Below are 11,850 nucleotides of genomic sequence, written 5' to 3'. Positions count from 1 at the left end.
TTGGTCTTGTGCTTGCGTGTACACACGAAGGGGGTTAAGTCACAAGCAGGTCTGCACATAAGTTGACCTGGGAGATCGGAAAAATCTCCACTCTTAACCCACCAGGCGGCAGCGACCAGGATTCGAACTCACGACCTCCCGATTAGGAGGCCAACGTCTTACCACCACACCACTGCGCCCGTCTAATTCACATCAAAATGACACATTCTCATCACTTTCAGAATCATTAAGTGCTAGGAACCATATATGAACATGTTTAAAACCAAAAGAATCTGAAAAACGGCAGGTATCTGTTGACAAAAATACCCTGCAAATGAAAACTACTTTGTTTTAAATCTCAATCATTTTCATATTCTTGTCATTGTTCTTTCTTTCCTTTATTTGGTGTTTTACGTCGTTTTCAACCATTCAAGGTTATATCGCGACAGGGGAAGGGGGGAGATGGGATAGGGGAAAGGGGGGAGATGGGATAGAGCCACTTGTTAATTGTTTCTTGTTCACAAAAGCACTAATCAAAAAATTGCTCCAGGGGCTTGCAACGTAGTACAATATATGACCTTACTGGGAGAATGCAAGTTTCCAGTACAAAGGACGTAACATTTCTTACATACTGCTTGACTAAAATCTTTACAAACATTGACTATATTCTATACAAGAAACACTCAACAAGGGTAAAAGGAGAAACAGAACCTGTTAGTCGCCTCTTACGACCAGCTGGTTAGCATCGGGTAAATTCTTTCTCGTCCCAACCAATATGGGACTCCCCCTAACCCGCGGGGGGTAACCCTGAATTTCAGTCAAAGGTTTTTGAATTCACATCAAAATGACACATTTTCATCACTTTCAGAATCATTAAGTGCTAGGAACCATATATGAACATGTTTAAAACCAAAAGAATCTGAAAAACGGCAGGTATCTGTTGACAAAAATACCCTGCAAATGAAAACTACTTTGTTTTAAATCTCAATCATTTTCATATTCTTGTCATTGTTATCATTTGTATTTTTGTATGAAGCTAAATACGTGTAGTAAATAACATGGCATACATAAATTGGATATATTATCACAGTTTCAGATGTGCAACACATCTACACACACGCACACAAAGTCATGTTACAAGCCCCTTCGTCATTCACACAAAGACTACGAGTAAGAAGCAGACATTTTACTTGCTCTGCCATACACAGTGGAACCCTGCTTTTTCAGTTTCTTGAATTCTAGCACAATGCATCATAAGGCCAAAAAAAAAAAAAGGTCTGTTTACGGTAACATAGGCCAAAAAAATAGGGTCGGTAGGTCGGGATTTTTTTTTTCCCCCAAAAAAAACCATATTTTTACGTTATTTTGCAAAAAAACCCAAAAGATTTTTTTTTCCCCCCCCCAAATGCCAAAAAAAAGTCTAGGGTCGCGCGAAAAAAATAGGGTCGGTCGGGTTACCGTAAACAGACCTATTTTTTTTTGTGGCCTAAGTAATAGTAGCACAAGAAGCATAAATCACATGTAGCACAAAAAGAATGGAAAACATTCACCAAAACATTAGACAAATCCTTCACCTTATCTTTTTGAAAACCCAAAATCAACACAAACTGCTTCTCTGGTTAGTGGAATAACGCGCAAATTCTCATACTTAGCAAGATAACCCTGAAGCCAAAAATTCGGAACAAAAAACAACATTTTAAGTCTCATATTACAAAAACATTTAGATTGTTTTTCCTCGTCAAGTAATGTCTAAGCTTGTAATTAAATCAAAGAAATTATTTTTTTAAATGACAATGATGACTCACCAACATGAGTTATTATGCTCACAGAAGATAGACATTGAGATGAAGTACACAATGATAACAACAATGACATTGATTTTCCATGGGGAAAAGTTTGCCTATCTTAGGACAAAAACCCAGAGTTCCAGTTAATGTAAACAATTCATTACTATGTATATTCATCAATAAATTAATAACAAGAAGGGCAAAGCCCATACGACTCACATGCTTGACCTTGACCTTAACTAAACCTAGCAATGACATCATACACTAAGAACTGCTTTACACATTTTTCCTACCAAAATACATGTGACCTTGACCCAAGGTCAAGGTCATCCAAGGTATTGCAACACAAAGCTGTTAATTCAAGACATAGGAAGTACAATGGTGCTTATTGGCTCTTTCTACCATGAGATATGGTCACTTTTAGTGGTTCACTACCTTATTTTGGTCACATTTCATAAGGGTCAAAGTGACCTTGACCTTGATCATATGTGACCAAATGTGTCTCATGATGAAAGCATAACATGTGCCCCACATAATTTTTAAGTTTGAAACAGTTATCTTCCATAGTTCAGGGTCAAGGTCACTTCAAAATATGTATACAATCCAACTTTGAAGAGCTCCTGTGACCTTGACCTTGAAGCAAGGTAAACCAAACTGGTATCAAAAGATGGGGCTTACTTTGCCCTATATATCATATATAGGTGAGGTATTGAATCTCAAAAACTTCAGAGAAAATGGGAAAAATGTGAAAAATAGCTGTTTTTTAGGCAACATTTATGGCCCCTGCGACCTTGACCTTGAAGCAAGGTCAAGATGCTATGTATGTTTTTTGGGGCCTTGTCATCATACACCATCTTGCCAAATTTGGTACTGATAGACTGAATAGTGTCCAAGAAATATTCAACGTTAAAGTTTTCCGGACGGACGTCCGGACGGACGGACGTCCGGACGGACGGACGGACGGACGGACGGACGACTCGGGTGAGTACATAGACTCACTTTTGCTTCGCATGTGAGTCAAAAACAATAACAACAACACACAAACAAACAAAAACAACAACAGAAAACAGACACGGATTTTCAAGACATGTTGGTAACACATCTGAGACAACATTTTTCTCTGCAATGTATCCATTGAACATTGGATTTCCCTTCTTTGAGCCATGTGACATCAGAGTCCGACTAAACTTCATATTAAGGCGGATAGCCGTGACTACAAAAGTTGTGTTTGTTCAATCGTAAAAACTAAAAGGATTTCTAACCAAGATCGACCGATACATAAATGTTGTTTGTATTTTGGACCAAAATATGACATTTTACACAGATCTTGACAGTCATTGTTCACCTCGAGGAACACTGACTGTCTCGATCTGTGTAAAATGTCATATTTTGGTCAAAAATACAAATAACGTATAATACATTTACTTCAATTGAATTAGAGCCTGTGCAAACTTTGCATAATATAGATGTACATTAAATTTTACATTTAGCTTGCTGTTCAAGGTATACATATGTTATCACAATTTACATGCACACTTTTGGTAATTTACATCCATATCATTTATACGTTAATCCATGCATTATTGTGTATCAAAGCCAAATACCGTGGAACCTCCCCCCCCCCTCTCCCCCCCCCCCCCCCCCCTTCTTCTTCTTCTGCGTTCGTGGGCTGAAACTCCCACGTACACTCATGTTTTTTGCACGAGTGGAATTTTACGTTTATGACCGTTTTTTACCCCGCCATTTAGGCAGCCATACGCCGTTTTCGGAGGAAGCATGCTGGGTATTTTCGTGTTTCTATAACCCACCGAACTCTGACATGGATTACAGGATCTTTTTCGTGCGCACTTGGTCTTGTGTGTACACACGGGGGGTGTTCGGACACCGAGGAGAGTCTGCACACAAAGTTGACTCTGAGAAATAAATCTCTCGCCGAACGTGGGGACGAACTCACGCTGACAGCGGCCAACTGGATACAAATCCAGCGCGCTACCGACTGAGCTACATCCCCCCCCCCCCAATTTAAGACTTCCCACTTTTTAAGATCTTGATTTTTTTCTCTCAATTTTCTGTCCAGGACATCTGGACATTTTCCCCATTTCAAGACTCGCTCCTTTTTAAGACCTGAATTTCTCAGAATGTAGGAGGTCTTAAAAAAATAAAAGAGGGGGAGGGGGGGGGGGGGGGGGGAGAGGGTGTCCACTGTACTCTACACCATTGGTAAGTTATGAAACTGGATTCAACCAACTCAAAGCTGATAATTACAGAATGCTGATACATTGGATGCTCAGTGTAAAGATCTGATAAATCCAAAACCCAGACCATTTGCACTTTTTGACTTATTTCTCTCTGCAAATTACGAATCCATTTGCACTTTTTGACTTATTTCTCTCTGCAAATTACGAATCCATTTGCACTTTTTGACTTATTTCTCTCTGCAAATTATGAATCCATTTGCACTTTTTGACCTATTTCTCGCTGCAAATTACGAATCCATTTTGCACCCCTATCGCCGTCTAGCATTGCTGAAAGGGGCAGGTGTCGGTCTTTTGGAGGGCCGTGAAAGGCAGGTTTTGATGCCCTTTATGAGGCATGGGAATTCCAAAATAGAAAAAACTCTGAAAATAGGCCCGAGGTCCAGGGGCCGCCTAGGCCCCGGCAGGGTACAGGGGCAGAGCCCAGTTGGGGGGACCAGGGGGGCAAAGCCCCCCGAAAGGAAAAAGATTTTTAGCATTTTAGACCAATATTTTGATAGTTCTCGTGTAAGCAAATGATGGATAGAGAAACAATAGTATACATATAATTGAATTTACCTTTATTTTGCCGCGGACAATTTTTTATTTTTGCTGAAACGTAATTTCCTTTTCGCGGAAATCCGCCTTTATAGTGGGTAATGGGTTTTCCCTGTCCTGTGTTCATTTTACCCATGGTCTTCTACAGGCCCGCTCATCAGAAACAGACTCTTCACTAAATCTGTCAAGTCAGTTTGGTGCGCTCAGATATTGGTGTACTTCGTATGCATGAAAAAATAATGAAAAGAAACTGTAGCCTTAACAAAATAAATAAACAGTCTTTCACCTGGTTGCTGTGCCTTTCACAGCAAAGTCTTTTGTTCTTTCGATCATATGTGACAGCATTCAAGAAAACACCGTATATAAGTAACATAAAACGCATTCAAGTTCCGTGCTGAAAACTGTCGGCATACCAAAATGTACTGATCTTTTTTTTTTAAACTCCACAGGGTCTAATCTTTGTGTATACCAATTTTTATTTTTTTTGTATTCTAAAATAACTGAACAGGTTATTTTGCTTACAGCCCTCACAGTTTATCCCTGTGCACTGTTTTTGTAAATTTTGTAGCTTCAGAGTTGAATTCCTACAATCCTGGGCACTAGACCCCTGTGTGTTTAGAAGCTTAACATTCCAATCTAAGGTAGATAACAAAAGAATTTTTCTCAGCATCCTCTCCCCTTTTTCATGACATTAAAAACTCCTTTTGTCAAACAGTTTCAATATGCCGGGCCTTTTTCTTGTGCCCTGTCACATACCCTAAAAACCTGGGACAGAGCACTCTTAAGTTTCTAACAGCAGGAGAAAAACACAGTGGTCCTCAGAATCTCTCCATGTAATGACCAAGAAATTCCACCTCCAATGGCTGCTGCTGTCTGAGCTCGGAGCCAATTGTGTGCAACTCTGCTGTACCGTTGTCCAGTGCAAACAGCTGCAAACAAAATAAAATATCACGAATGAATTAGTAGGATTTTGTTCAGGTGTTCCTTTTTTGCATGAAAGAATGCAAAAGTACACAACAAAAGAAAAAGCACAACCACATCAAATTCAATTTTCTAGTCATGTTTCCGGGCAGGGACGGACACGGGTCACCTTTATGTGCAGGCTCAGAGACAGTATCCATGTCCCACCCCCGTGTCACCACAGTGGCCCGTAAAGGACCTGGGTCATTGTGCCAGAAGTGCAGGTGGCTTTTTTTCTTCTTTTTTTCCATTTTTTTTCAGAGAAACAATCGCTGTAATTTGCCAAACCCTGAACGGTCATCACAGCAGAGCAAATATAGTGATGATCAATAACAATATATGGGCTGCGCATCGCGGACTCAAGATTTCTTGCACACAAGCCATCAACAAGGTTAAACTGTGGGTGGTAAATCTGCGCTCTGTAAAAGTTTAAAGTGGAACTCACGTTCCAAAACCGTCTCAAATCGCCCCATAAGTTATGCGGTTTGGTTCTGGGTTTTGTAATTATGTCACCACACACAAGGATAACTTCACAATTGTGAAGTGCAGGAGGCTGATTAGACCTAACCAGGCACACACAAGGATAACTTCACAATTGTGAAGTGCAGGAGGCTGATTAGACCTTACCACGCACACACCTGGGTAGCGCCACTCTGTTGCTGATTCTTTCTTTATTTATTTGGTGTTTAACGTCGTTTTCAACCACGAAGGTTATATCGCGACGAGGAAAGGGGGGAAATGGGATAGAGCCACTTGTCAATTGTTTCTTGTTCACAAAAGCACTAATCAAAAATTTGCTCCAGGGGCTTGCAACGTAGTACAATGTATTACCTTACTGGGAGAATGCAAGTTTCCAGTACAAAGGACTTAACATTTCTTACATACTGCTTGACTAAAATCTTTACAAAAATTGACTATATTCTATACAAGAAACACTTAACAAGGGTAAAAAGAGAAACAGAATCCGTTAGTCGCCTCTTACGACATGCTGGGGAGCATCGGGTAAATTCTTCCCCCAAACCCGCGGGGGGTTGTTGCTGATTGACAGCTTTCCACTGGGAGGAAGCGACCCCAATTTCTCAGACAATAAAAATGGAGAAATAAAAAAGAAAGTTAAATGCTTTGATGAGATTGTTTGGGTCAACATTCATCCCGACGGAATGAAAGTGTCCTCCAGGGTTTCATTGCGCCCTGCGCCATTGGCACATTACATCTGAAAATGTCCCATCACAACTCCCTTTAGTGCGTCAAAGGGTGCATTGAGATTACGTACCACTGCGCCACCAAATGTACACTTTACGTCGGATTAAACACACACACACACACACACACACATACAGAGATTACACAATATAGCGGTTATTTCTCAAATGGCACCATATTGCACTCTTTTGCATCTTTGGTCAAAACGCGTACAGGCCTCTTTGGCGATTCTTGCCTTCGACCATGTCCCATTGGAATTTGGTTGAGTGGGACAAATGTTCCATTGCCTTTTTCTCCCAGGTTAAACCCTGGTCCTCTAATAAAAGAAAATTGTGTTGAAATCATGGCCCAGGGGAAAAAAGGAGGCGGCGCCCTCTTGTCACAGGGTTCCCTGCTGACAGGTTTCAGTGAGTTGTGTCAACCTGAGCGTGTACTTACCAGGTGTGTAGGTAAAGCCTTGTTTCCACCAATCAACGCTGGGTCACTCGCAACTGCCAAGGAAGTCACTCTGAAAAAATACCATACAAAATGTCTAAGCATTTCTCACAGACAGACAAGAATTCCTCAACCCAGTATTCCCTCCCTGCAAAACAATCCTGTTTCATGTTTACAGATTCCGGCCAAAGAGAGTTAGAAAGAAATGATCACCAAGACCTTGCCCAACTGTTTAATGATTCTTAAATAGTGTCATGATTCCAGTTTTTCATAGTCAAGCGCTGTTTTTAATAGCAGCCAAGAAAGTCAGGCCTAAATCACAATACCAACCAGAGGCGACAAAAATGTTAGCGTGTAAGAAGAAAAATCCTAAACAAAACAACAGTGTGCAAAGTTTCAAAGCTCTAGCTTCAGAAACATCCGAGATAACCCCAACGTTAAGTTGTTTGTCTACGGCCGGCTGGCCTAACACTGCTCATTCTTAAAACTCCCCAGAGTAATCCCAACAATTTGCTGATAATGGCTAGCGAGAAGTAATTATATCTGACTGCACCGGCGCCAGCCCAGTCTGTACCAAGTCAGCCATGTCTGAACCATGTCTTGTTCAACAGTATCCAACAATTCCTTAATATCTACCTCACCTTCCAGAAGTGATGGCGTCTGATTGCACAGGCATCAGCACAGTCTGCACCAATTCAACCGTGTCTTGATCAACAGTATCCAACAATTCTTTAATGTCTAGCTCACCTTCCAGAAGTGATGGCGTCTGACTGCACAGGCATCAGCCCTGTCTGCACCAATTCAACCGTGTCTTGATCAACAGTATCCAACAATTCTTTAATGTCTAGCTCACCTTCCAGAAGTGATGGCGTCTGACTGCACAGGCATCAGCCCTGTCTGCACAAGGTCAAACGTGTACACTGTGGAGTTTGCTGCCAGCACGAAGAACACAACCGGCCGACTCCGAGACCACTGGACCGTGACGATTGAATGATCCTCGCAGAAAGTTGACCATGTGGACAAAGGGTGCTCTGAAGAGATGGGAAAAAAATATTTGAATTTCAAACAAAAAGATTCCAGTCAAGACTGCCAATGTTCCAAAATCAAGAATAAAAACAGCAAGAATGATTACTCTGTGGAATGTTTAATTATTGACAAAACGAAGCACTAACTAGAGCTTCAACAAAGTGGGCTTTGAAGAGGACGGACAAACAAATAATAACGAGAAAATGAACAGAAAATAAAAACTTTGTTTAGTTATGAGAAGTCCTTCTTTTATCTCACAGAGACACACCAACTCACACACAGACCAAAGCAAACATACACAAACACACTGACACACACACACTGACACACACACACACTGACACACACATACACACAAACAGACACAACTTACTTAGCGAAGTGTGATACAGACTGACAGAACCATCTTCACAGCCAGTCTGGAAAAAAAGAATATGCATAATACATAAAAATATGCATAAAAAGGAACAGAGAGCACAGAAAAGACAAAGCAGCATTGTATTCATACACTCAATCAATATCTTTCTTCTCTAGCAAACATTCCAACCATGATACTAATCATGTATAATTAAAAATTTTAAAAGTAAATTTTCATTTAATTAATATACTTACCCAACTCACAAATAGCAATTAACTCTAGTTCAGTGCTGGTAACGCTGTACGCGTCCCCTTGGTAACCAAGGGAGACCACTCTAAAAAAGAAAGTGATCCATCCCATAATGCCAGACTATCAACAGTCCGACATCCGTATGCGCGCGCATACGCCGCCATCTTATCATTCCAAAACGAAGCCCAACTCACTCTTTTTTAGACCCCAGTACCAACCACAGCGGGGAGGTGGGAGGGAATAAACGTTGTGAGTTGGGTAAGTATATTAATTAAATGAAAATTTACTTTTAAAATTTTTAATTAAATTACATATCCATACCCAACTCACAAATAGCAGATTGCTACTATAGGTGGCGGGTACTCATCAAAAACAAAGTAGAAGGGCTTGTCCTGCTGCCACCATAGAAGGTAGCGCAAAACTGCCGTCCCGTCTGAAGGAGGCGATGTCTCTGAGATAATACCTCAGGAAGACATCCTCAGATTTCCAATAGGCCGCCTCAAAACATCAGCCTAATCGGAGCACTGCCACAGAGGAGGCCCATGCCCCTGCCTCATGAGTTCTTGCCGAAGTCAGGGAAAGAACAGCCCTAACCTCTCCAGACTGAGTATGCCACCAGGAATACGCTTGTCTGATCAATGTGGAGACCCACTTGGTTAAAGTCACTTTCGCAATATCTTTGCACCTTGCTGTAATGAGCGAAATGAAAAGCAACTTTTGACTTCCTGAACAAATGAACTGCGTTCTAGACAAATAACTGCTGAGCGTTCAAACTGGACAGTTAACGATATCGGGGTCTCCAGGAGCAAGAATGTTGCTCAAAGCAGGAATGTTAATGACAGGCGAAATTCGGACCGGTTTCTGATTTTTAGTTAAAACTTCTGGCCCGAATTTGAGAGATATAGAACCATCTTTTCCAGTTGAAATATCTTTAGCTAAGCCGAATAAAGTATGAACCTCACTTCCTCAACGAGACGTAGCGAGCATCGTTAGAAAAACTGCCTTGCGTGTCAAGATAGCCAAACCAGTTGACTACCAGTTCAACCTCGTTAGAAGCCAAATATCTCCAAAAAACTGCCCTTTAAATCAATGATCTAATAAGATCAGTGAAAGTCAGAAAATTTTTCGAAACTCGCAATATTCAAATGACTAAACCTGACTCTAAAGGAGCCGAAGTATTGCTTCATAAATTGAAAATGCAATTGGAAGCTAGTTTCCCCGTTTTCCGCATAAACTGCCTGAAAATTCCAAAGAAACCCAAAAGTCATAGATCAGTCTTTCTTGAGAAAGCTGTCTATATTCAAAAAAGCCAGAAAGTATGCTTACTCCCACTTCTCACAGAAGCTACCAGAGTAAGCTTGGCCGTTTACCATGTAGATCCGCCAGGCTAGTCTTGAAACGGGTTAAAGCAACACTGCACCAAGCCGTAACAAAGTAACAGAAATTACATAAAGTCTTAAAAGTAAGACATGGAAGAAAAAGCGGAAACCCAGAATAGGTGGCACTCCACCTGCATTAAACAGAAAGAAGAGGAGTTCTTTCCGTAAGAAGCAAGTGCTTTGTACCAAGCCAGTCTAAGTGACAAGTGAACAAACACGCCAAATCCCCTATAAAGACCCTGAAACAAAACCAGAGTTGAGGGGGAAGCCCATAAGTATCTCAAGGATACCCTTACAGTAGACATCCGTGTAATTCGAATGTAAGAAAGCAAAAACGCCTTCTTGCCAGCCTTAAGAGGTCTGGAACCCAGATTGCGACGACCCGTACTGTGCGATCAACCGGCCGCCAGAACGATCTATGAAGACAACCCTGTGAACACGAGGGTATAGAGCCAAAAGCTAAAGTAGATAACAGCCAGCCTGAAGCTTTTCGTTTGGAAACAAACAACAGCCAAGGCCTGCCTTGCGCCTTCTTTTTACCGTGAGCGTCTCTTTGATAGATAAAAGCCCGCGTGCCTAGAAGCGGCCTCAAAAAGAGACCTTTCAAACAATAGAGAGAAAAAAGCAAGTTTTGTTCGAAAGTGCCGATCACAAAGAACCGAAGCCACAATCTACCTGAGCTAGGAGATCCTGATCTTACAGACAGTTTCTCCTAGCTATCAAAATCCAGATGGATGTTTGCCAAACCCGAGGGCGGTTCCGTAGAACCTAAGTTCTTAAGCTTGGAGTTAACCGAAGCCTACAGAAAGCGCTCCGCGAGTGACGCGCTACTTGAGCGTAAGACACAAACTAAAGCAACACCGCCGCAGGTATAAGTCGAACGTAATCCACAAAGATAGTGGAGACAAAGACAACTCTCTTGTGAAAAAATCCACAAGTACACAAAGACCCCGCCAGAGGATCTTTCTTTCTTTCCTTCTTTATTGGATGTTTAACGTCATTTACAACCATTCAAGGTTATATCGTGACTGGCCAGAGGATCTAAGAACTTAACACTCAAAGATTCTCCTCAGGAGGCTCAAATCAACTATCAAATGCCGCGAACAGCGACACAGCCGAAGTATGAGCCTCCCCTTGATCAATAGCATCATAACGATCATCGAAATGATGAGAACCAGTCACCAATCCCGATAAGGCAAAACTTGCCAGAAATCGGAAAAAATTTGAAAATATTCAAACACCGGAACTCCATGCCAGATACTTCATCCACCTGCCCCTTCCAGCCGGCAAACTGGAAGAGGAAGAGGATACAGCCTGTAAAACAGCTAAGGAACCGCAGTAACGGAACCGGAAGCCAAAGGCTAAAAAGTGCCGACTACCAACACCACAGTGTTAACTATAGCAGGCTATCCCATCATGTACCAGAGACACAGCCGCAAAAGCGGAAGCGAAACCGGCCGTGGATTAGTAAACATCCGAACCAACCGGTTGCATATAAACACACCGGACGAACCCGTTGTACCTCGAACCATTTCAGCTGCGAGCGTCACTGCACTCGCTAACATGAAACGGAACCTGAATTCAGTGCTTTTCAGTCAAGCGGAAGCACCTTCATCTGAACAGCCGTCAAGCACAATCGTGCAATCGGGAAGCTGATTCCCTGTTTGACTAAATTGTCCAAA

At 41.7% G+C, this 11,850-nt stretch overlaps 1 protein-coding gene and 1 long non-coding RNA gene across 5 annotated transcripts in view; both read right to left on the bottom strand.

The window, feature by feature from the left end:
* The window catches only part of LOC138947244 (uncharacterized), a 140,243-nt gene extending 136,847 nt beyond the window's left edge, over positions 1 to 3,396 (bottom strand). Inside the window, exon 1 of the long non-coding RNA XR_011449602.1 lies at positions 2,822 to 3,396. This is a non-coding gene — a long non-coding RNA (uncharacterized lncRNA). The remainder of the gene's footprint in view (positions 1 to 2,821) is intronic.
* A 1,634-nt stretch (positions 3,397 to 5,030) lies between these two features.
* Positions 5,031 to 11,850, bottom strand: part of LOC138947241 (cytoplasmic dynein 2 intermediate chain 1-like) — a 58,648-nt gene continuing 51,828 nt past the window's right edge. For all 4 annotated transcript variants that reach the window (XM_070318676.1, XM_070318679.1, XM_070318678.1 and 1 more), the window contains 4 exons: positions 8,556 to 8,601; positions 8,010 to 8,187; positions 7,160 to 7,229; positions 5,031 to 5,487 (listed from right to left, as the gene is read on the bottom strand). In XM_070318676.1, coding sequence (XP_070174777.1) covers positions 5,377 to 5,487; positions 7,160 to 7,229; positions 8,010 to 8,187; positions 8,556 to 8,601 — 405 coding nt within the window. In that variant the 3' untranslated portion in view covers positions 5,031 to 5,376. The remainder of the gene's footprint in view (positions 5,488 to 7,159; positions 7,230 to 8,009; positions 8,188 to 8,555; positions 8,602 to 11,850) is intronic.

The sequence above is a fragment of the Littorina saxatilis genome, linkage group LG14 (assembly GCF_037325665.1).
Source record: "Littorina saxatilis isolate snail1 linkage group LG14, US_GU_Lsax_2.0, whole genome shotgun sequence".
In the NCBI taxonomy this organism is placed as follows: Eukaryota; Metazoa; Mollusca; class Gastropoda; order Littorinimorpha; family Littorinidae; genus Littorina; species Littorina saxatilis.
This window is presented reverse-complemented; position numbering and strand designations above follow the sequence as displayed.